The sequence below is a fragment of the Parambassis ranga genome, chromosome 16, assembly GCF_900634625.1.
Source record: "Parambassis ranga chromosome 16, fParRan2.1, whole genome shotgun sequence".
NCBI lineage: Eukaryota > Metazoa > Chordata > Actinopteri > Ambassidae > Parambassis > Parambassis ranga.
Window position 1 is genome coordinate 16,342,199 of NC_041036.1, and position 22,577 is coordinate 16,364,775.

A 22,577-nucleotide genomic window follows, 5' to 3' on the forward strand; every position below is an offset into this window, starting at 1 on the left:
TTAATCAGAGGTGTCTGGAGGTGGTGCCGAGTGGCTGTGCTCCTCCTCGTCTCCTTTCACGGAAGATGGTTTTCCCTGAGAACCTGGTGAGGACTGTTGTGCTTTGATTGGGCAAGAGGCAACCATGTGGTCGACGCTCTGGCAGAAGTGGCACTTCTTGGGTTGTGGTGGTAACTTGCACTCTTTGGCATGGTGGTCCAGGCCTCCACAGTTATAACACCTGTAAGATAGAAATAATGCGGATGTAGTTTTAATGTTTTAATTCAAATCTTTTCTCAGTATAGGCAGCTGATTTCTGCAGAACACAAATTCAAATACATCCTGCTTACTTCTGGCAGCTAATGGTGTGTTTTAGGTGTGATAACAGTCCATAGTAATAAAGAGAAGGGGTCAGAAGGAAAATATTACACCTCTAGGCTGCTTGATTCTCCACTAGGTTCTTACTGAGCTGAAAGTACATTACTATGGAGAGGCAAGAAAATCTAGCTGGATAATAGTAATGATGTTGCACATTTCTGTTTCCATTTGCCACCAGATGGCAACATTTCACCTGCAATGACCATAAATGTTTCGGGGCATTCCAGGTCAACATGTAGGCCACTCATAACAGGACACAATCCAGTGAGGACCACACAAGGCTGGAACTAAACTTTTCATATCATCAAAAATTGCTGTTAAATGATAGAAAATATTCTTACTGGAAACTTTCTGGACTGACAAGTTTTAAGCAGTAATTATTTTGGGAGGGGCTACAGCTCGTCCTATTGTTGTATGTATGTCATGTTGTCACTGCCTGTGCCAGAAGCTTCTGAGCAGACGTCCTTTGTGTCAAAGTAAGACATCCCATTTCATCTGCATAGAACTTTAGAAATGATAACCATAAGGCATCAGTGGGAGGCATCAGGGTGCCATTGGCCACCGCCATTCAAACATCATCTATAGAATGGCCACGCGTACAGGGGCGGAAGACAGATGGGTGGTGGGCGTGGGGCTGTGCCTCTGTGGATCCCATGCCACCTTTGTAGCAGCAGATGAGATTTGAACAGGGCGGCTGCCGGGGGGGTCAGCGCGGCTTTGTGGCAGCGGCCGTTGGAGTGGTGTCAAGGTCTATACCGTCACATTGCAGAAGCTCTATCAGGAGGCAAATGGAGGGAAGGGGAAGTGGTTCCTTTGTCTCAAAGAGCTGCAGTAATGACCTTTGAACCCTGACCCCCCAACCCCACCCCATTCCAGCCCCCAGCTCTCCTCCTTTTTACTCATACACTGTTGCCATGACAACAGTGACCTTTCACCCCCTTGCCTAGGCTCTTGCATCTGTTATCAATTAAATGGACAGAAACGTTTTCCCCAACCCACCTCTATATGTGTGCACACACAAATATAGAGGTGGACTGAGGAGCAGTGGCTCACTTGGTGGTAAACACTGTACTCCTCCATACTTATGATAATTTGGTTGATCACACCATAAATCCATAAACATAATCCATTGTTGGATAATGAAATATGCTAAAGGCAAACGATATCCATGGATCCATGTGGTCTAAGGAGAGATATTGAACCACAGCAGGCCTCCTAGGACTCTTTGAGGCATTAATGATCTCTGTTCTCACACTGACTACGCTCTGGCTGTAATCACAACTGACAGGGGAGGGGGTGAAGTTGATACACCTCTAACCCTCCATTATACATTGATATTCAAAAACCGACCCCCAAATCAAGACCACCTTAACTCTCTTTTCCTCAGCAGAAGGAAAGTTTTTGCCTTTGCGTTGGATTGTAAAATCCCAGATATTCCAGTGTTAAATAAGAAGAAATGTATGAGCATATTTCCATAATACTACATTGAAATAATTTCTATCAATCCTTAGAGTATGTTGTTATTGTAGTTTTTGGAGTAACTAATCTGTTGGCAGAAGTAGTTTAGGTAGGAACAGTATGGGTTGGTGTGAATTCACCAGGGACCAGCAGATTTAAAGAGTTATTGATCCAGGTCACACGTCAAACCTGCTGATGTGACCCTTTCTATGGTGCTGGAGGTGGGGGTTGGGGTCAGGGGAGAGGAAGGAAAATAGGGGGAAAACTACCACACCAAATCTGAACCACACTGAACACAACAATGAGCGTTTGTGGATTGATAAAGTAAGATGAAATACAATCATCAATCATACAATCATTTGATAAAAATTATGCTTCCTATGAATTTCATGTATTTAAAGCAGAGGATCAAATGTTTATTGTATAAGTCACTCTTCTAAGGGTTTTTAAGATATGACTATGTTAAGTCGGGTCCTCTGAAAAGTGCATGGTGACTGAAAACACATCTCTGGAATCATTTCTTCAAAGCTGATGTTTGGATAAGTGTGGTTTTTAAATGCATGGATATAGAACAGTAATACACTTAAATGTAATTTTTAGCACTCTCCCACTTCATCCCAGCTCACCTGTCTCCCTTTGAACGCCGCTTTTGAACCTTTTTGCCTTTGGGTCTCCGCTCACTGCCAACACAGTGGATGCCCCCTGGTCCGGTAACTCGCTGTGACTCCAGGCCCTTGGATGATTTCTTAAAGGTAAACTCGACCGCCTCGCCCTCCTTCAGGCTGCGGAAGCCTTCCATGTGCAACTTGCTCTAAAAAAAGAAATGAAGGGAAATTCATCAGCATCAACATTTTAACTCTGGTTTTGATGTAGTTTAGGTGTGTTTAGCATTTGCATGAGTATTATGAAGGTATCTCCATCAGGGATATTTCTCATGATAAATGGATTATTTAAAACTTCCCATATTACACCATGGGGCAAATGACCTCCACAGAGCCTGTGCAGACTTTGACCCCTTTAAGAAGACCACCATCATTCCTCACTATGTGATACCATCAGCACCTGATAGCACTTATCAGGTATGTGGTATTTTAATGTAATTACTGTGTCTCACCTGATAAATAAACAAACACACAAAGTTTGCTCTTTCTACTCTGCCCTGGTGTTTGTATGCCCTGCCCTCAACTACAAAGCACCGCAGCCTTTACGCCACTTTGTCTTTTTGTTGTGTTTGAGTGGTAAACCTGATGAGGATAACCTTCAACCCATCCCACCCCCCCACCCCCCGGAGGAACAGCATTCCACACTGCTGCACCCACCCCCCATCCCTCTTCCCACCCACATCACAAAGCTCCACTAACACACTGACCACCACCACTAACCCTAAACTGCAGGATGCAAGGTTTGGTGCTGGGATTGGGGGGTGGGGTGAGAAGGCAGCAAGAGGCTTCTGCCTGTGAGGTTGGGGGGTCCGGGTGACATTCTTTGGATAGTTGTTTGGCAGAAAGGCTTGAAAGATAAAGAGGGAATGTATACATGTTCATGTATTATTTTGCCTTTATGAAATCAATCTCATCAAGCAGCATCATCGTGGATTCATATCAGTTTGGTGAACCAATAACGGTGCTGGAGGTTTATGCCGAACTGAGCAAGTGCTAAGCTAAATGTTCACTGCCACTGCGTTCACCTAAAGTGCCCTGTGAACAGGTTCTTCTTCTGAATACTAGTGTGTTGACAAAAAATATTTCCAATTCCCAAAGGAAAGAAGAGAGGAAGCAAAGGAAGGTGTGGTGTGGTTTTGAGGATAAACTCCTGAGACTGGCTAACACGACATGGGAAACCCCTCTCTAAAATTCCCTAGTTGGGATTGAAAGATTAAACTGTCACGCATACGGCAGACTGTTGACATAAGAACAATCCATTCATTTGGCAGGTTTGTTTTGATAGATATTAATCCCATTTTTCTTTGATTCATTTTGGAGTGAAGTCACATGACCAATGATTTGCATTTTTTGTTTGTCAAAACCAAAGACTGGGCTCCACAAAGCTCACAGTTTTTTTGTAAGCAGAGGATATGAGATATGACAAGTAAATCTCCAAGAAGAAAAAGCTTCAGAAACAACAGATCGTCCCTCATAAGTAACATTGGAGTCCTTACAAACACAGCCAGCAGCCCTAGTTTACTGCAGACAAGTAACATCTTCATCAATGAAACACAACAAAGGCCCAAAGGCCGGTTCTGCAGCTGATGCAAAGTTCTGAGCACTAAGAGGACGTGATGGGTGAGCCATGACATTCATGTGGCAACATGGACATCCGCCAAGCCCCCCGTCCCATCAGGCCTCTCTCTGTCCTGGTGACCGTTAACCCACTTCCTCTCCCATGTGTGACCTTCCCCACCCCCATAACAGACCCTACCAGCCACATGGCTACATCAGGTTACTCGCACACAAACACACACATACATACACAGGTGCCGGGTTGGGTGGGGCCCTTTTAATTTGTAGTATCTGATGTTGAGTTGTTATTAATGTGATCTACTGTAAACTATAACCACCGTGGAAGGCAAAGGAGGCAAAGAAAGACATCAGAGCAGTGAGGGACAATAGCAGGACTACTGCTGAGACAAAGAGGGGCTTGGTCATGGCCGAGGGGTGCTTCATTGGGATGCGTGGCTCTATTGTCCACCTGCACAAAGGCCAGCGATCCCTGGGAGTTAATTTTCCTTGACACGCGGCCACTAATTTTAGGATGGAGGCCTTTTTACGTTGAATAACCCCTATACATTCATCACTGGCGCACGTGCGTCTACCTTTTAAAGTGACAGAGGGAACTAAGCCATTAGTTACGCCTTCATGATGACAGGGCAGCAATCACTATAAGGTGAAAAGCAGTAAACATTACAACTCTGCCTCAGTTTGAGCTTCAATTAAGCTTCTGGAGCAGGAACATCTAACTTGTTTTCATTGCACTGTGGATGTTCATACATCCATTTCTAACCAGAGGAGCGATGAACAGTCAGTTTCTTCAGTCACCTAACTGAACTCATGTTTAGGGATTGCATTATGAGTAATCAGAACTTCCTGAGTTTCAACTGTTTCACAGCACAGCTGAATTCGTACATGCATCTACAGATGACAAGAAGACAGCAACAAGTAAGACCTGTTTGACAGAAAATGCAAAGCATGGATGATAGACCTATAGTTTTGTACAGACAAAGACTCTGTACTTTGGTGGATGAATGTCTCCACAGCTCAAGGCCTTGGCAGGGTGGCGTGTGAACAAGGAAATTTACCTAGAACAAAACCTCACACTCAGCTTAAAAGAGCTTGTGTGCCAGCACACAGACAGGAGGAGGGGCTGAGCAGACAGCAAAGAGCCTTTAATCACTTTATGACAGGAACTTTGAGGTGAATGAGCAGCTAGTGGGGATTCCTCTCATTCACATGCTAAACCTTTATCTTATCAGACAGAAATGGAGCCGATCACCCACATGAGAGGAGGAGGGAAATTCACCCCCACTTCCACACCTCCCACCCACCTTTTTAAATAATCACTGCTCTTAACAAAAAGGTGAATGAAACCTGGATTACCTTGAATCTCAAATATAGCATTATTGTGTTGCATTAAAGCAAAGAACACACTTCACCCACCAAGAAACGGATCAATAACTACACTGTGCTTCACTTTAACCCCAATAAATCTGTATAGCTGCAATATTAATGACAAGGTTTTGAGGTCACTCATCTTATTATAAACAAACACAAACATCGACAGAGTAGGATCAATAAATATGTTTCCCTCTCAGCTTTAATGCAGCAGATGTAAAGCTGTAAAAGGGAAGTATCTGCACTTCCATGTCTCCATCATTGTGCCAGTCTCTCTGTGAAAAAACCACGAGGGAGGCCCGCTGCTCCCCCTTTGAGACTGCAACACGTGTTCCTCTGCAGGAGAAAACACCCATCACACTGCGAGCACATCGCTCAGCACCGCTTTATCCTAATAAAACAACTTACGCACATTCACTCCATTGCTGTGACCATTTGCTGCGTGGACCACGCGTAAAGTTTATCATCAGAAACAGGTGGGCTGATGTCACAGCAACAGCAACTCACTCTCATGCATACAGCAGCCACAGAGCTGTGATATACACAGATATAGGAGTGGACCTTACCTGGTGGACAAACACATCAACCGGCTCCTCCAGCGGCACTCCCTCTCTGTTGGTCATGGACAGAAACCCAAAGCCCATGCGGACGTTGAACCATTTACACACGCCAACCCCGTGGAAAGACTGCGAGTCCTCCTCGGTGCTGGGTCCTTCATCCTCCTCGGTCTTACACACTCCTGCATTGACAAAAAATAGTATAGAAACCAAACGCTCTAAATGTTGAAAATGTGAAGAAAGTTACGCACGGTGTCCAAAAATATACACAGAAATAAAAATCGAAAAACTTCTCTCTCTCGCTTTGCCTGATCAATAACCAATACGAATCAATATAATGTGGTAAAAATGATCATAACTGTGCAACATGTAATCTTATTTCTCTTTGAAAATGCCAGGAGGAACAAAATAAGTGATCTTGTCCGCTTTACGTCAGAGTTTCTAAAGAGCGTTTCACGCGTTGATAGACACACGGATTGCACATCACGTTTGTGAACAATGACTTTCAAATGTTCCACTTCAATCGGAGAGACAGTCTAAGAGGAAACAGCTCAATTAACCTGCACAACGTTTGAAATAATAATAATTAAAAAAAAAGCAGCAGCTCGTTAAAATAAAAGTTACTCAACCTGGAAATTCCTGGTTAGAAACGGAACCCATGTCTTCAGTCCTGCCTTGAGTCAAAATTAGCACCCAAGCTACAGTATCCTCTTTAGCCCTCAAACTGGGTAATCCGCACAGATTGCCACTTTCATTCAAAATGCTGTGAAAAGTAGAAGCTGCGCAATGAGAGGGAAAGCGGGAGAGGGAGGTAAACAAAAGGGGGCTGGCAACCTATCCCCCCCAAACAATGGGGGGGGGGGGGGGTCACCGGGGAGGGTTTTTTTTTTTTTTTGCTAAAGACCCCCCCCCCCTCCAAAAAAAAAACAATGCAAAGAAACCCTGCCCCTTCAGAAAGCACTTTCAGAGATAACTTCCCCAAAAGATCCCCACGTACCTTCTGCCATGTTTCCAGGCCCCTTTCAGTCCCAGCGCCCGCTGCTACTTTCTCTCTGCGTGTGTGTGCGTGCCTTGAAACGCGTGTTAGCTCTCCTGATGTGGCTCAGCTCTGTTGGTCAATACAAATGACAATTTCTCATCCAACAAACCCCCACACTCTCGGTCACGTCCACGTGATTCACACTTACAGTCCCCAAGGATATAACCTGCATTATTTGATTGAAGGGCCCATTTGCAGGAACTGACCAACCAACGAAATAAAATGTCCTTATATTCTAATGAGATTATTATTGGCAGTATAGATTATTTATGTTTATTTTGCTTTTTTTAATGACTGTTTCTTTGGCTAAAATGTTTTAAATCTGATTTTATATGCAGCAGGATGGAGGAAATGGACATGTTAATGTGAGCCTGGCTTTGTGTGTAGTTTTAAAACATTAAACATAGCTGTAAATCTTCTCTAAAGTGGTTTACCTAATTAGAATTCAAGTGCATATTTTATCCAGAGCACAGTATGTTTATCTTTAACTGTAGGCTGCTGCATGTCCTCATGTTCCCCCCTCTCATTGTCTGTTCCTTTCTGTGATCAGTGATTTGGTTAGCTGCTGTTCCAACATGCCAGAGGAAGGTTTGTAATGGTAATCCACATGACATTTGAAGGGGGAAGGGTTTTCCTTTTTCCTCCACATGCAGCAGAGGATGAACAGTTCAAACCACCGAGGTGAAGAGATACAAAAACAGAGAGAGAGAGAGAGAGAGAGAGACCCAATTTAAACTAAAAAAAACCCCACAAAAACACACACACAAAAGTTCATAATAAAAGGACGCACGTATCAAGGTGCCCGCATAAAAACAAGCTGAGCTGGGAACGAAAATGAATTCGTGGATCGATGGTGATTGATGACATGTTAAAATGTTGACTCACGTCCTTGTGGAATGATGGATGCGTTAAAGACTGAGAATAGTGATGGGCTCCAAAAGTAAAACAAGAGAGAAGAGATCAGTGTTCATTATTATTATTATTATTATTATTATTATTATTATTATTATACCGGTAACTCTCAACAGAAAATTCGACTTAATTAAAATTAAGAATTTTTTTAAGTTTCATAAATTAATAAATCTAAGGAGGAATATTTATTGCTTTAACATTTTTTTACAGCATAACAATGAATATAACCTTATTCTGAAGTCTTCAGTACTCTCCGCAGCCCCACCACTGTGAAACCATGATGGATGTCTCAGGGGTAGCTGTGATGTCGAGCTTATTTTAACTTCCACAACGACCCCTTGTGGACCCGAAAACACACGCGTGTTAAAGACCCTAAATATTACGTAATTGGCAGCATTTGATATTCTACATTATACAAACGGATAAACAGCACAAGAACAACTTTATCGTAATAAGGTCCTAGAAAAAGCAGCCAGGCGGGAGAGCATGGATTCATGATGTATATTAAGAACTAAACATTAATCTAATGTCTGTATACAGCAGACCTTTAAGATGTATAAGGAAACACGGTGTTATACGCGCACATTAAATTGTAGAATTATTCGAATAATTTGTTCAGTATTTTATTTTATTAAAAAACGTGAGATGAAAGATCTGAGTTATCTTAGACGAATTTGAAGCAAGAGCTGTGTCTACATATTTGGTGCAGCTGCAGGTATAATAACTAACACACTCCTTCTGTTATTGTGGCTACATTTTAAAACTTCAAATCACGCGATAATACTCTATGAGTCTATTATATGAACCCAGCTTCTTTTACACTAATTGGAGCAAAAGTTTCTTGGTAAATGTTTTAAAAGCTTTATCCCTTTGATGGATTTTAGTTAAATATCTTGTTTCTATGAGCCTGAGTGGCAAAGAAAACAATCCAGTGAAGTGTCAGTAAGTCAGATCATTTCAATGGAGGGATCAGCGCCTCCCAAGTGCGGCCAAATAAGTTGGCCAGAGGCCAAGCCTGGGACCACCTTTGGATCTAGGCAGCTAATGGCTTTAGAAAAAAAATCTTATTTGGACGATAGGGGGCGCTTTATTGGAATACTTCCGTTATTAAACTGACTTTTTACATACAAACTGGACTGCATGCTGCTTTCCCTATACGCTTGTTCAGTCAGAAGTTTATTATATAACTATATTTTGATTAGATGCTATGAAGCTTTAAATGTGACAAAACATTCACTAACACTTGTTTACCAATCACCTTCTCTTTTTGCCATTTGTCACAGTTATAAACTACAAAGCCTAACAATAATTTATACACACCGATGCCCTGATATCCGGCCCCGGCCCGTAGCCTACCTGCAGACAGTACAGTGAAGTAGCGTGTGATCTGCAAAATGACCGCTAGATGTCAGTACAAGTCTTAAATCACTGTCCAGAGACACACACTGGAGGTCTAACTTTAACAATAACATTATTGATTTAAGGGCACCATGATTAGACGAGTCATGACTTATTGACAAGCCCTATATGTCTATCGAATTTTAACTCATCATAAAGTAATTCGTGTCTATGAGAGGGAAGCTGCTGCAGCCACACACGTGCTTGAATGTGATGAACCTAGTTCCGCCTCTCTGTCATTTAAAAAAGAGTGAAGGAGAACCCAATCAACCACTGAGGCTCTGCACCCTCACTGGACTCCATCACTCCTGCATTTAGCCACCGGTCATCTGTCGAGTGTCAGGAGGAAGGAGCAGCTTCTGGGCAGGAGAAGGCAGCCAGCTGGAGCAGGGAGGGAGCTCAGAGAGTGAGATCAGTGAGTGGATCTTCCCTGACAGCATGTAAGCGCTCTGTAAGACATTTACATTAAAAAAGCTGCGCATGGCTTCTGGCTGATCCCCCGCGCATGGAGCAGAGCAGACTTTCCTTTGCAGTGATCACAGCTCAGCTGAATGCGAAACATGAGGCTGCAGAAGAAAGTTAAAAAGCCCACAGGCAACTGCGTCAGGTAGTCTGCAGCGTCCGGACTCCAACCATGTAGGCTCGTCCCTGCAGACAGTATGTCACTCTTTGATGCCATGCTGGCCACTTTGAAGGGTTCTCCGTAGGCTGTGAGGTGAACTCCACCTCAGTGCAGAAACAGGACAGGTTTATTTGCGCTCCTGGTCCCGTCCACGCCGTTTGCAGCTCCCGCCACTCCATCCAGCCATGGCAAGGCTACGGAGGAAGGCTTGCGTCGCTCTCTTTCTTTTTACGCTCTTCATATTCGGGACTATGATGGGACTGAGGACCCTGAAGCCCAGCGATGGTTTCTCTGATATGGCCCCAGGCTTGGAGCTCCTGCCAATGATCGGAGGGAAGATGGACCGGCGCTCCGTGTCCCGCGATGTCACCGCGTCCCCGGGTCAAGCCCGGCAGCCCGGCAGCAACACCAAAGCAGTTTTTTCAAACTCCGGCCCCGAGGGGACAATATTTTACGATGTTCATATTTTTTACTACATCTGGTACGGCAACCCTCACATGGACGGCAAATACATTCACTGGGACCACATCCTGGTTCCACACTGGGACCCGAAGATCGCATCCAGCTACCCGAGAGGGAGACACATGCCACCCGAGGACATCGGTTCCAGCTTCTACCCTGAACTCAACCCGTACAGCTCGCGGGATCCAGACGTGCTGGAGTCCCACATGGAGCAGATCGGAGCCTCCGCAGCAGGTAACAGTTCACAGATGCAGCAGGCAGCCTGAATTTTCTTGGAGTGAGACATATAAAAAAAAGAGCTGAGTGTTGTTTTTCAGCAGCAGCTACTCAGGATTCTGGCTTCTGAAGCACAAAGCTGCCTCCTTTTTTCAGCACCACACTTCCACTGGACAGCTCCCTCAGACAGAAAGCTCCCAGACCTCAGCTGCTGCAGGACTTTACAGACACAGGGGGACATTACAGACACAGGGGGACATTACAGACACAGGGGGACATTACAGACACAGGGGGACATTACAGACACAGGGGGACATTAGGGGTAGACCGAGCTGTACAGAGGCTGACAGACATGTAGAGGTGTGTACACATTTAAACTTTAACTGTAGTTAAAATTGTCACTATTAAATGAGTGTCACTATTATTATAATGTGTCTGAAAGCCTTAGGATCCTTAATAAGTGAAAACATGTATGGCTTTCTTAAAAGACAGCTGAAGTCTCCTGCCTGGTGTCCAGTAACAGTCCTGTGCGTCAGCCCTCAGCAGCATACACATGATAGGCCCTGATGTTTCTGCCCTGCGGCTCTGTAGGATATTGTACACCATCCGGAATGATGAGCAGACCATCCAACCCCTCTGAAACCTCATCGCCTTAACAGATGGATCATGGGAGGGACAGCGCACAATGCTTACTTGAAACAATCCATTTAATTAGATACCCAAGCCTGCCAAACTCTAAATAGTACCACTTGACTTGATGACTGATTTCCAACCACTTCTTAGAGCCCCACCGCAGTGGCCATATTCCTAATACACCCAGACATACAGTAGTTGGGTATTGTAATCTAATAAGTTGCCACAGCTCTCCAGCAAAGTGGGCATGAGTTTAATGAATTAGATCTAAGTGCATATCCAATGTGTCACTTCCTCTCCAGTGCCAGGCAGCTCCGTGGCTCATGTGAAGTCATTTCTCAGCCAGCATCAGAGTATGAACAAGCAGTTCTCTGGGATTTATGGGCTGTCACACACTCAAACTGTGCAGAGGGATTGCCACTGAACAAAACATAATAAATAGATGACAAGTGCATATTCATCAATCTGATGCTGTTTAGGGTATAGGGAGGCGTTTCAGGTTAAAAAATGTTCTTCTTCGGACAAGCACAGAGAGATTACTGAATTTAAAACTTTAACCACAGAGGAAAACATCATTATAATGAGAAAAGGCCAACAAAGAAGAGAAGATACCAGAGTTATGCCAACATCAGAGAAGAAACGATAACCTTTTCATGAGCATTTTGTAACTCAGTTTCCTCTGAGGTATTAAACAACTTTGGTGTCTCCAGGGGTCCTGGTCCTGTCGTGGTATCCTCCTGGCCTGGCTGATGACAACGGGGAACCCGCTGAGGATTTGGTACCAGCTGTACTGGATGCTGCATATAGACACAACCTCAAGGTAAAAGGCATCAGCACATTTTGTGTGTATGCGCATGTGTGTGTGTGTAAAAGAGTGTGTGCAAGAAAGAGTCTGAACTCTAGCAGGGAAAGAGTCCAAGGCTTAAAGCAATGAATCAGATCTGCTGTGATATTCAGCTTCATTTTTACTGCATACACCATGTTTGATGTCGCTGGTGTGAGCTTTTCACCATGCTGCTGTTTTAGTATATCTACACAAGTTTATATCATAAATGACATTAGTTGTTAGAAAGGGCAAAAAACATCCACCAGATGTTTTGCTATTGATAGCATTAGCGAGGAAGGTAAGCTCAGCTAGCTGCATGGATCTGGTGTTGGTTTCTTTGTTGACTAATGAAGTCATTTGTGAACAGTAAGCAGATTAAATTACTGCCCTGAACAGGCCCAGCAGTCTGAATGAATTAGACGCTGTGATCCACACAGACAGCAATTCATTTTCATCTTATTTGATATATAGACTTGGTAATATTAGCAAAAGGTGATGTGTTGTGATGATGAAATTCACTGATGTTGCTACATAAGCCCAAGTTAGCCCATACTGCGCACTCATCCATTCTGGCTGCTTTTCTGAGGAAATTTAGCACAGAATCCTTCACACAGAAACCGGTCCACATGCTGTAAGACAACCAAGAAATGTTACCTTCACAGTCAATCGACACACAAAATACAGAGAAATGTATTCAAACTCGTAAAACCTCTGAAAGGTCTACACCCAGCAACTGTGGTCTGTACGCTCTGTAAGTAAGACTCAGAGCTCCTCTGCTTGTTCTGCTCCTCCTACAAAGCTGTCTGTGCTACTCAGGCATTTGACTCCGGATGTTTGCAGCTGCGGTGACATCTCCAGTATTAGAGCATAAAACGGGTCAAAGAGATGCTGTGGCTGGATCAGTCATTGAATGAACTCTGGGGCACACATAAGCAGGCTGGGGAAGTGTGGGGGGGGGGCGTGGGTGTGGGGGTAAAAAAAAAACACATGACCAATTGCCAATTAGACTGGAAAATGGCAGGAAATAGCTGCTTTCCATGTTGGTCCCTCTGTATTGACAGGAGGCTCATTAAAGTTTTACAGGGAAAGTTGCAATGCAGTGTAACTCATGTCAGAAGCTCTCTGAATGCAGATAGAGAGGGAGTGACAGAGACACGGTGATATAAGGTTATGACGGTACTGTGTACGGATGTTGGCTTTGGTTAATGAATTCGAAGAAAGACGTGTACAAGAATAAAAGCTAGTGTGCTGCCATTCTTTGAGACTGAATTGGAAATAACATTCAAGAGGGACACGCTTGTAAGAATACTCCTATGTCATTGTGGGTGTCATTAATAATGCACCAACAGCATTGCACATGTTTAAGTAAAGAGAAATCAGCAGATGGCATGTTGGGGCTGAAACATAATAACAGCATCTGCATTACTGTAAAAGTACTTTAGTTTGAGTTTGATTTTAAAATTTAACACCGATTAATTTGATGCTAAGAAAATACGAAGATTTACAGCTTTTTTAATCTTATATATGTTGATCTAGTAAGTTTCACTGTTTTAAAAAAAAATATATATATTTTACATTAAATATATGTCTTTGTTTTATAAAGAGGACCAAACACAATCAGGTCTTTATACTCAAACAAGTATTTATAACCTTCTCATGTTAACACCAAGGTTAATTAGGAATACAGTGCTTGGATCCTGATTTGAAGACAAATTCAAGCTTCACTGTGACACACATTGGCCTTTTCATCTCTGCAAACATCTCTGATGGGAGGCAGTAGGTCTGTCAGGCCAGCCTGTCAGATTTGATATCACATTTGTTTGTTCTGCTGTTTGGCTGGAGGCAAAAAAAAATAATGTATCTCTGCAAGGGCAAGACAAGAACGCGTGGATTAGACATGCAACGCTGAGCTGATGAGGTTTTTACACATAATGCTGTCAGGAGAGAAGCTAATAGATGGAATTTAATGCCATGCTTTATTGTCATCAGTGACCCAGCAAGCATAACATTTTCATAAAAAGCGGGTGCGGGAAAAACAGACTGTGACGGCGCTTTTCTGCAAATCCAACTGCACGTTTCAGTATCTCGCAGAAATAAGAAGGAGCTGCTTATCTCAGTGTTTAATGAAAGCACTCAGAAGGTCACAATCAGAGCGGCCTGGGGAAAGCTTCAAAATAAAACGATTCAGTGTACAGCAGCACCCTCCACCAGTTCTCCTCGCTTCCGATGAACTCCTCCCTCTGTCTGCACAGAATCACAATTATCTTTGAACTGCTTCTTCTTGCATATTTTAAGCAAAACGCTGACAAGGTAAAGAGCTTTGGCTCTGATAATTTGAAAGTCTGATGGAAAAACAATCGTAAATAATTTCTTTACTCTTTTCCATTGAAGGGCAGACTTAAAAGGAGGGAGGGAAGCCCAAGAGAGAAAGACAGATGGTTCCACACGAGCAACAGCCAAAAATGTATTACATTAAACTGAGAAGACACACACAGACCTGCAGCCTGCTCAGAGCAGCATACAGGCTGGCTGCGAGTCTGAGAAAGACTAATTTACAGTTTTGTTTTGAAACAATCAGACCCCTGGAGACTCAACTGTGTAATGTATATATAGATATAACATCTTATAATACAAATCATACAGCTATTAAAGACAAAGAAGTGAAACAGGGAAAAAAATCGAAAAACTATTTAAATGCTTATTAGGTGAAAGAGACATTGAATACCCATCTGAGTGCACTTTGGTTTCCATCTTTGTCCTTCCTTGACCTGTGCTGTCTTGTCTCAGCGCCACTACTGAATTACATGTCTGGCACTTTTCCTACTTGAAGAATATGGAATTAAGTTTTTCAGCTGAAGTCCTGTACTGTGTTGCATCCACCCTTCTGACATTTAATGATAATTTGCTCTACCTTTATAAGAGCAACAAGGTTTGTTTTCCTCCAGAGGTGTAGACATTTGAGTGTTTTCCAGACTAAGATTCTTACAGTAGCATTACATAGTTTTATTATAATAAAATAAAATGTAAAAAATGTAATGTACAAAGGTTTGGGGCACACTCTTAATCACAAGACTTGTAGGGATTTATAGATGAAAGGTTGCGGCAAAAAACTTTGATTAGCTCGTTAGATCTTCATTTACCAATCATGAATCAATCATGGAACAGGCTAATTAACAAAGGTAACTGCTGGCTCTGCTTGTCATAGGTTCTTTCTTAGTGAATGGAAACATGGAGGCTTCTAAACAACTCACCGCTGATCTACAAACTAAGATAATTCATTATTATGAATTAGGAGAAAGGTACAAGAAAATTATCTAACTTTCTATCTCCACTGTCAGAAATGTAGTGCAGAAATGGAAGAGCACAGGAGCAGTGACTGTGAAGGGAAGATGTGGTGGCCTGAAATAAATACAGGAGAGGCACAGGCGAAGGATGGTTAGAATGGTCACAGACCAGCCACACACCACCTTGTCGATTATTCCACAATCCAGCGTACTTTACACCAGGAAAAGCTTAATGGAAGGGCGATGTGCAAAAAGCCTTTCCTGAGTGTTAGCCACAAGAAGAGTCGCATGAGGTCTGGACAAGAAAGAAGCATTTTGAAACAAATACTGGGGTCAGATGAGACTATGATAGAGTTATTTGGTTACTACCAGAGGAGGTATGCATGGGGAAAACACACACTGAACTCCATGAGAAGGACTTATTGCCTACTGTGACATTTGGTGGAGGGTCCATCATGTTACGGGACTATGTGGCTCTAGCATAGGTACTGGAAACCTTGTTAAAGTTGAGGGCCACATGAATTCCTCTGAGTATCAGCAGATTCTTGACAAGAATGTTCAAGAGTCAGCTTTAAAGTAGAAGCTATGCCGGGGACAATGATCCTAAGCACTGTTCGAAATCCACCAAGGTATTCATGCCGAAGCACGAGTACCATGTTCTGGAATGGCTATCCCAGTCCCCAGACTCAACATCATTGAAAATGTATGAATTGATTTGGAGCAGGCTGTCTATGCATGGAAGCCAAGAAACCTGACTGACCTGTCTTGTCTGAGGCTATATGAGGTATCTACAGGCTGTTATTGTAGCAAAGAGAGGCTCCACTAAATATTAATGGGATAACTTCTTTGGGCTGCCCAAATTTATGCACATGCCTATTTTTAATGCACATAAAAAATTTCTGTTGGGCCAATACAAAGTATTTCACTACTGAAATGAAGTCACAGCTTTAAAAGCTCAGCAGGCGATGCAGTGATTTTCCTCTTCCATACCACTGTAAGAATGATACCCAGCTAGCTTTGGACTGGACACTCAGATAAGCAGCCCATCCTCATCAGGAAAATGTAACATGAGGTTGATATTGCAGTCCTTGAAAAATGAACATGTGTAAGCACCTCTATGTGTTGCCATGGTAGCTGAAAAATGTCACTACAGAAAGGAGCAGTTATTTTATTAAGACAGAATATGATCTTTACCTAAGCCTGCAACCTGTTTTTAAATCCCTTAACCACTAGTTAAATGCCTAGACCCATGAGTGTCTGTTCCCCCACCAAGCCCAACCTGCTCCCTAACATGGACCTTTGTGGCTGTTGATCCCATAACAGATGACACTGGGCAATACATTCAGTTTTTTTCATTTTGATAGTCAGACAAAAGAAAAATACATAGTATTGGTAAGTACTGGTGTCTAGTATAGAAATCACCCAAAAGCCAACCTGTATGACGATATGCTGAATAAGCTACATGATCTCTGCTTGCTACACATATCAGGCTTCCTCTGTACGACCTGATAATGGAGGCCAGGGGATCAGTGTGTAAGAAAGCCCAACAAGAGGCCAGCGTGTCTATATGCTTGGCCAAAAATAAACTGCAGCCAGCCAGTCTATTCCCACACATTGCTATTTTATATGAAATAACTGAGACTATCTGGACTACGCAGTGGGACTTTGAAAGATTGCTGCTTTGTTTTCTGCTTAAACACTGCACTAACTAAATGGCACTTAGACTAGAATATGTGTTGTTATAGCACAGCAGGAAGAAAGTGGCTTCTGTATCTCAGAGCTATTAAAAGAAAATGACAGAAAAACACTGCATATTACTTTAGGAAGAGGTCAAAAGACTACATATACAGAAACTCACTACAAATGAGCAGTATGGAAGCCTCTGGGGGTGTGTGCCTGAACAGCAGGTGCACATTTATCCTGGTCAGTAATGCAGCTTTGCCTGGAGGAGTGGAGCTTTAGATAAGAGCCATACACTGAATTACACATTTGGCGTAATTACATATTCACAAGCAGATGAATGGAAATTGGAGCATCGTGAGCTCACTAAAAACAAATCCAGTCTCCATCATTCAAACAATCCCACGCCACGGAGCTAAAAACACACTGACCCCTCTTTGTGTAATGCTGCGAAGGAAAGCAATGTACTTTTTATTATATAAGTTGAGCATGGTTTCAGAAGCAGCACCCACACACGGCTTGTGTATCGTGCACGGCGGAGTTGGAGAGCCTCCACAGCAGAGCTGCTGTTCGACCTCAGCTTGAAGAGGAGCTGAAATAGTCCTTCTGCCCAAGGGAGGGTGGAGGCGGTTTGATGGGGACAGGGTAGGGGGTATTGAAAGCTGGATGCAAGAGGAAAGGAGCAGAGGGGAAGTGCGCATCATGGGTCCCATGACTCAGTTTGCGCTTCTGTACGATCTGCACCCTGAGGGGCTGTAAAAGTTCTGTCTTGTAAGTAGGCCATGTAGCTATATGTACTCAGGGGAATGTGGCCCATGGGTGCCCTGATGATGGCATCAGCCTCACTGTCTTGTTTCCAGATGCACCGTGTATTGGCACATTTGTCTTAAATTAACCGCTTTTGTTGCATATGTCCTGTTGCTTGGACTATAGAATAAAAGTGACAGAGTTGCATAAAGAAAAGTACCAAACTTTGTTGAAATTGATCTAATTTTTATAAAGGTCTGGACCTTTTGTAACAATGTTGGCTCACATCCCTCCTGTAGTGCTTTCTGCATGACATGGCACTAAATTCCACTCTGCTCAGCATAAATCATGCTGGGATTGTTCCAGGCTCACGCTGTCAATGTTTATGAGGTATTAAGATGCGTCGACTCTGTCTCATTTACTTCTAAATTACCTCAGAGTAATGGGCCGGTGTGTTGGGAAAATGAGCCGAGATTTTTTTAGTGTCCTGCACACTGCTGCACTGAATACAAGAGCTTTGTTTCCCCTCTGTGGGTGATAATCACATCCACTCATACCTCACAGCTTTTGGAAATGGATTCATAATTTACCTCACTGTCCTTCACCAGAACTCCAAATGGTTGTGGTTTCATAAACATTGATCTCAGCCTGTGATTTACTCAGACGGCCGTCATCTTTTTTTTTTCCTCCATCTTTTTTTCAAATGGTGTTTTTCAAGCAAAGTACATTTTCTGTCATCAAAATGTACATTTTGCTGCACATAAAAGCACTTAGCATCTCCGTTAGCAGCACAAGCGATTCTGTTTGTTCTGACAGCTAAAGCTAAGCTTAAGCATACTCCAAACACCCCTTTAATCCATTACTACACTTGCAGTCAATGTCAAAATGACACATGCTTTTTTGTACTACAGAAAAGCTCCAGGAGGCTTCATGCGGTGTCTGAGGTACAGGTACATTACAAAAAACTTGGTGTAGCAGTGAAGCTGCTGTCATTACTGCAGATCTTCAGCTCATATGAGCAAAATAAAGTCCAACTAGAGCTTAATGATGGATGAGAATCATACAACCTGAGGTCAGACATTTGTATGAAGTTCATTACATCTCACATCCACTTAGATGTTGCTAAAAAACACATTCTCTTTCACATTGCTCCCTTTGGGTGTCCACTGCTGGAAAAGTGGGTGTTTCATTTGGATCATGCATAATTCAGAGTCCTTGAATTCTCAGGCCATGCTGTAAAATATTCAGCTTAAGCACTTTTTGTGTACATGTCACTTCAGGTCCTTTGTTGCTCGGCTGATTTTGTTCACCAGTTGCAAATAGAGCCATTAGTTGTTACAAAAGCCTCCAGACAATGTAAAAGGTTTATCATGAACACTGAGGAGAATGTTCTGAGGTGCCCTAAGTCTGTGTGATATCACACTCTTTTGTTTACACTAGTTTAAAAAAAGCTGTGAACGCGGTACTACAGTGTAAACACCAGATGACTGACTTTTTTTGCAAAATATAGTGGTGGTTGGATCAGCTGAATTACTTTTGACTTGCAACTCCTACCTGGCATCTTCTCAAACTTTAATTTAAAGGCAATCTTATTATCAGCCCTTTATGTGGAGTCCCTCTAGAAAAGTGCTGATTTTCAGTCAATACTTGTTAAGGTCATCTGTACTGTTAGAAAGACGTCACAGTCAGCACAAACATGATGAATGGAAACTGACAAGCCATATGTGTCTTCCCTATATTCCCAGATCGCCTTTCACATCCAAGCATACAGGGGACGGAACGACCAGAGTGTGCATGACAACGTCAAGTACATCATCGACAGGTAGGCGCTCGTCTGGCTGCGCTTCATCACTGAACCAACTCAAATAGAAAAACCATTAAGATTGCATGTATAGCTGAAGAAACAGTAGTTACAACACTGAAATACTTTTAAGGTGCACTCCTGATTATATAAGGCCAGTCTCATGACTTATTCATGGGATTTTGGAGCAAAAGCTATTTTTCTTGGTTTTTAGTACTGAGGTCGGAAAATAAGTCAAGAACACCCTGTCCAGATCTCCCAAAAAAGGTTTTTAACAAAAATAGTTTCTTGCATTTTGGTGAAGGTTGCAGCACTTGCTGTGTGTTCAACAAAAGTAAACTGCAGCCTCTTCACTACTCTACTAATCAATAGTCAGCTGATTGGTTCAGCATCGACTTACTGACAGCATTTTTGATTCATTGCTTTGTTGTCTTTAAAGGTATGGTGACCATGGAGCCTTCTACAAGTTTACTTCCAGCACAGGGAAGAGTCTTCCTTTGTTTTACATCTACGACTCCTACCTAACTCCACCAGAGTCCTGGGCTGAATTTTTGACTCCCACCGGGTCCCACAGCGTGCGAGGCTCGGCCTATGACTCCGTCTTCATTGCCCTGATTGTGGAGGAGCGTCACAAGCATGACATCCTGGCAGGTGGCTTTGACGGCATGTACACTTACTTTGCCTCCAACGGCTTCTCCTTTGGCTCTTCTCACCAGAACTGGAAGGCCATCAAAGCTTTCTGTGACGGGAACAATCTCCTTTTTATCCCTAGCGTGGGACCTGGTTACATCGACACCAGCATCCGTCCGTGGAACAACCACAACACGCGCAACAGGGTGAACGGCCGTTACTATGAGACAGCTTTGCAGGCCGCGCTCAATGCTCGCCCAGAGATTGTCACCATAACGTCTTTTAACGAATGGCATGAGGGGACGCAGATAGAGAGAGCGGTGCCTAAAAAGACTGTGACCCGCGTGTACCTGGACTATCAGCCACATGGGCCTGATCACTACCTGGAGCTGACCCGACGCTGGGCAGAGCAGTTCAATAAAGAGAAGGAGCAGTGGCTCATGTGAGATCTTCATACTGACCTGAATCTGCATGGTAAAGTGTGCATACACACAAAGGGGAAAGAACAAATGAATGTAGGAACCTGAAGTGAGTTTCTACACAGTGTGTGTACGTAGGACTGGACGGTGCTGTTTTTTGGGTGAAGCAGCATCAAAGATGAGCCTGGCTTGACAGCCAAAACCCAAGACAGCCAAAAAAGCTCTTGAGGCCTGTCTCTGACCTCTAGTCTCTCACATACAGTATGTACAGATTGTAAAAACTGCTGCCTCACATATTCATGAATACAATGCGTCACCGTGTCAGAGCCTCATACTGCTGTCTGATTACTTATAGGAGTGAGGACGTGTGCTTTTCTTTTAGATTTGTTTAGTTTCTTTGATTGGTGTGGTTTGTAAGGTCAGGTGAGAGGACCAATCGCCCATTTGTCCATTGCTACAGCTTGTTAGCTTAGCATAAAGACAGGAAAAGATTTATTCTTAACGTTTTTGAAATACACCTGGAGAGTAAGTTTGTTAAGACAGGATTATCTGTTTCATCTGATGTAACTGTGAAGAGGTTATGTATCCTGAGCAGGTGGCAAATTTATTTCCCACTATAATTATGAGAGTCAATTTAGTACAGTTTTTGTATCATAAGGATTCTGTCAACGTGTCCCCTCCACTAAACTAAACTCTCTTGAGAAAACTTCTAAAGCATATTAGCTGATAAGTGGAGCAAAATGCTCTTCTAGTATTTCTAAGCTTCCAGCATGCAGATTAGGACGGATCCTCTCTGCTGTGCTAACACAGGCGTTTAGTGTCATTTGGCAAGTGAATCGTACAAGCTATTAAAGTGCAGCTGAAGCTGCAGAAATGTAGTCTGCATTATCCTAAAGTTTTCTGAACACTCACAGAGAAGATGCTGATTTCTTTATGAAGGCTCATTAAAAACACCAGAATCAGACCAGGGGTCTCATTTATAATCCTGCACACAAGAAGGCCTGGAAGTGACATAAACCACCTTCTAAGAATGGTTAAGAATGACGATTACTGACATCTGCTTTATCAATAGATAGATGAATACTTTATTGATCCCCGAGGGGAAATTCAGGAAAAATATTTCTCTTCTTAAAGTCTTAAATATAGGGGAAAAAGTTGAATCTGGAGTGCTGGTGGCTGCCAGCAGATTTATCCATTAACGTTTAAACCTGCAGTGCTATTTGTGACTATCCTGGTGAACAGCCCTATGTATAACACGCACCCATTCTGGTCTGAGCTGAACTCACTTCAAGTTTGTCTGCAGATGGAGGGCAGCCACACAGCAGGAAGAGGAAGCCTGCCAGATTTCTTTATGGAGCTTTTATTTTGATACTTCAATGAAATCAGTGTGAATTGGTGTGCTGGCTATAATTTTTTTTTACCAAATGCAACATTTAACGTTTAGCTTTAGGTTTGATAAGATGTACTATTTAATATTTAGACATTTATTTTTGCAAGGACAATAAAAACAGCCAAGTTCACAAATAGTGCTGTACATCGTGTAAAAAGTGACTTGGAAAATGAATCGCATCTCTTTTTAAAACTGAAAGATAATACATGACTTCCTGTGAGTCAGATTCACAGAGAAAATGATCATATGTCACTGAATAATTGTATATGAGAGGTGACCAGTGGTGTTTATCATGTCCTCTAATATGGTGCAGATATCACCCAGCAGACACCAAACAAAACTATAATATAGCATAATCTGGCAAATTCCTTTCCGTGCTCCTCCTCCATTTAGTGTAGATTTGGTGCAATGTTTTATAAATGAGACCTCTGAGCTCAGTGTTATGCAGTAGCTTTGAAACCTGCCAGTGACTGGGGCACACTTTGTATTGACTAGAATAGGACTGCTAAAAGTAAAAAGGTATTTTGAGTTCTTTTTT

General features: G+C 42.8%; 2 protein-coding genes across 2 annotated transcripts; one reads left to right on the plus strand and one right to left on the minus strand.

The window, feature by feature from the left end:
• On the minus strand, positions 1 to 6,987 carry lin28aa (lin-28 homolog Aa). Its single transcript, XM_028426124.1, has 4 exons — positions 6,978 to 6,987; positions 5,990 to 6,162; positions 2,442 to 2,626; positions 1 to 220 (listed from the first exon to the last, which is right to left on the minus strand). Exons 1-4 carry the CDS (start codon positions 6,985 to 6,987, stop codon positions 1 to 3), a joined length of 588 nt encoding a protein of 195 aa, XP_028281925.1.
• Positions 6,988 to 10,121: 3,134 nt separating this feature from the next.
• On the plus strand, positions 10,122 to 20,902 carry LOC114448873 (glycoprotein endo-alpha-1,2-mannosidase-like protein). Its single transcript, XM_028426087.1, has 4 exons — positions 10,122 to 10,647; positions 11,973 to 12,082; positions 19,545 to 19,621; positions 20,040 to 20,902. The coding sequence occupies exons 1-4, from the start codon at positions 10,137 to 10,139 to the stop codon at positions 20,674 to 20,676; spliced, it is 1,335 nt and encodes a 444-aa protein (XP_028281888.1). The 5' UTR covers positions 10,122 to 10,136; the 3' UTR covers positions 20,677 to 20,902.
• Positions 20,903 to 22,577: the final 1,675 nt, after the last annotated feature.

What these genes read in the sequence shown, in the direction of transcription:
- lin28aa (XM_028426124.1), bottom strand. An exon ending in TTGATGTGTTTGTCCACCAG is followed by an intron (nt 2,627 to 5,989) that starts GTAAGGTCCACT and finishes TTCTTTTTTTAG; the next exon opens with AGCAAGTTGCACATGGAAGG. An exon ending in CGGCGTTCAAAGGGAGACAG is followed by an intron (nt 221 to 2,441) that starts GTGAGCTGGGAT and finishes TCTATCTTACAG; the next exon opens with GTGTTATAACTGTGGAGGCC.
- LOC114448873 (XM_028426087.1), top strand. Translation starts at nt 10,137, where the DNA reads ATGGCAAGGCTACGGAGGAAGGCTTGCGTCGCTCTCTTTCTTTTTACG. An exon ending in GATCGGAGCCTCCGCAGCAG is followed by an intron (nt 10,648 to 11,972) that starts GTAACAGTTCAC and finishes TGGTGTCTCCAG; the next exon opens with GGGTCCTGGTCCTGTCGTGG. An exon ending in GTCAAGTACATCATCGACAG is followed by an intron (nt 19,622 to 20,039) that starts GTAGGCGCTCGT and finishes TTGTCTTTAAAG; the next exon opens with GTATGGTGACCATGGAGCCT.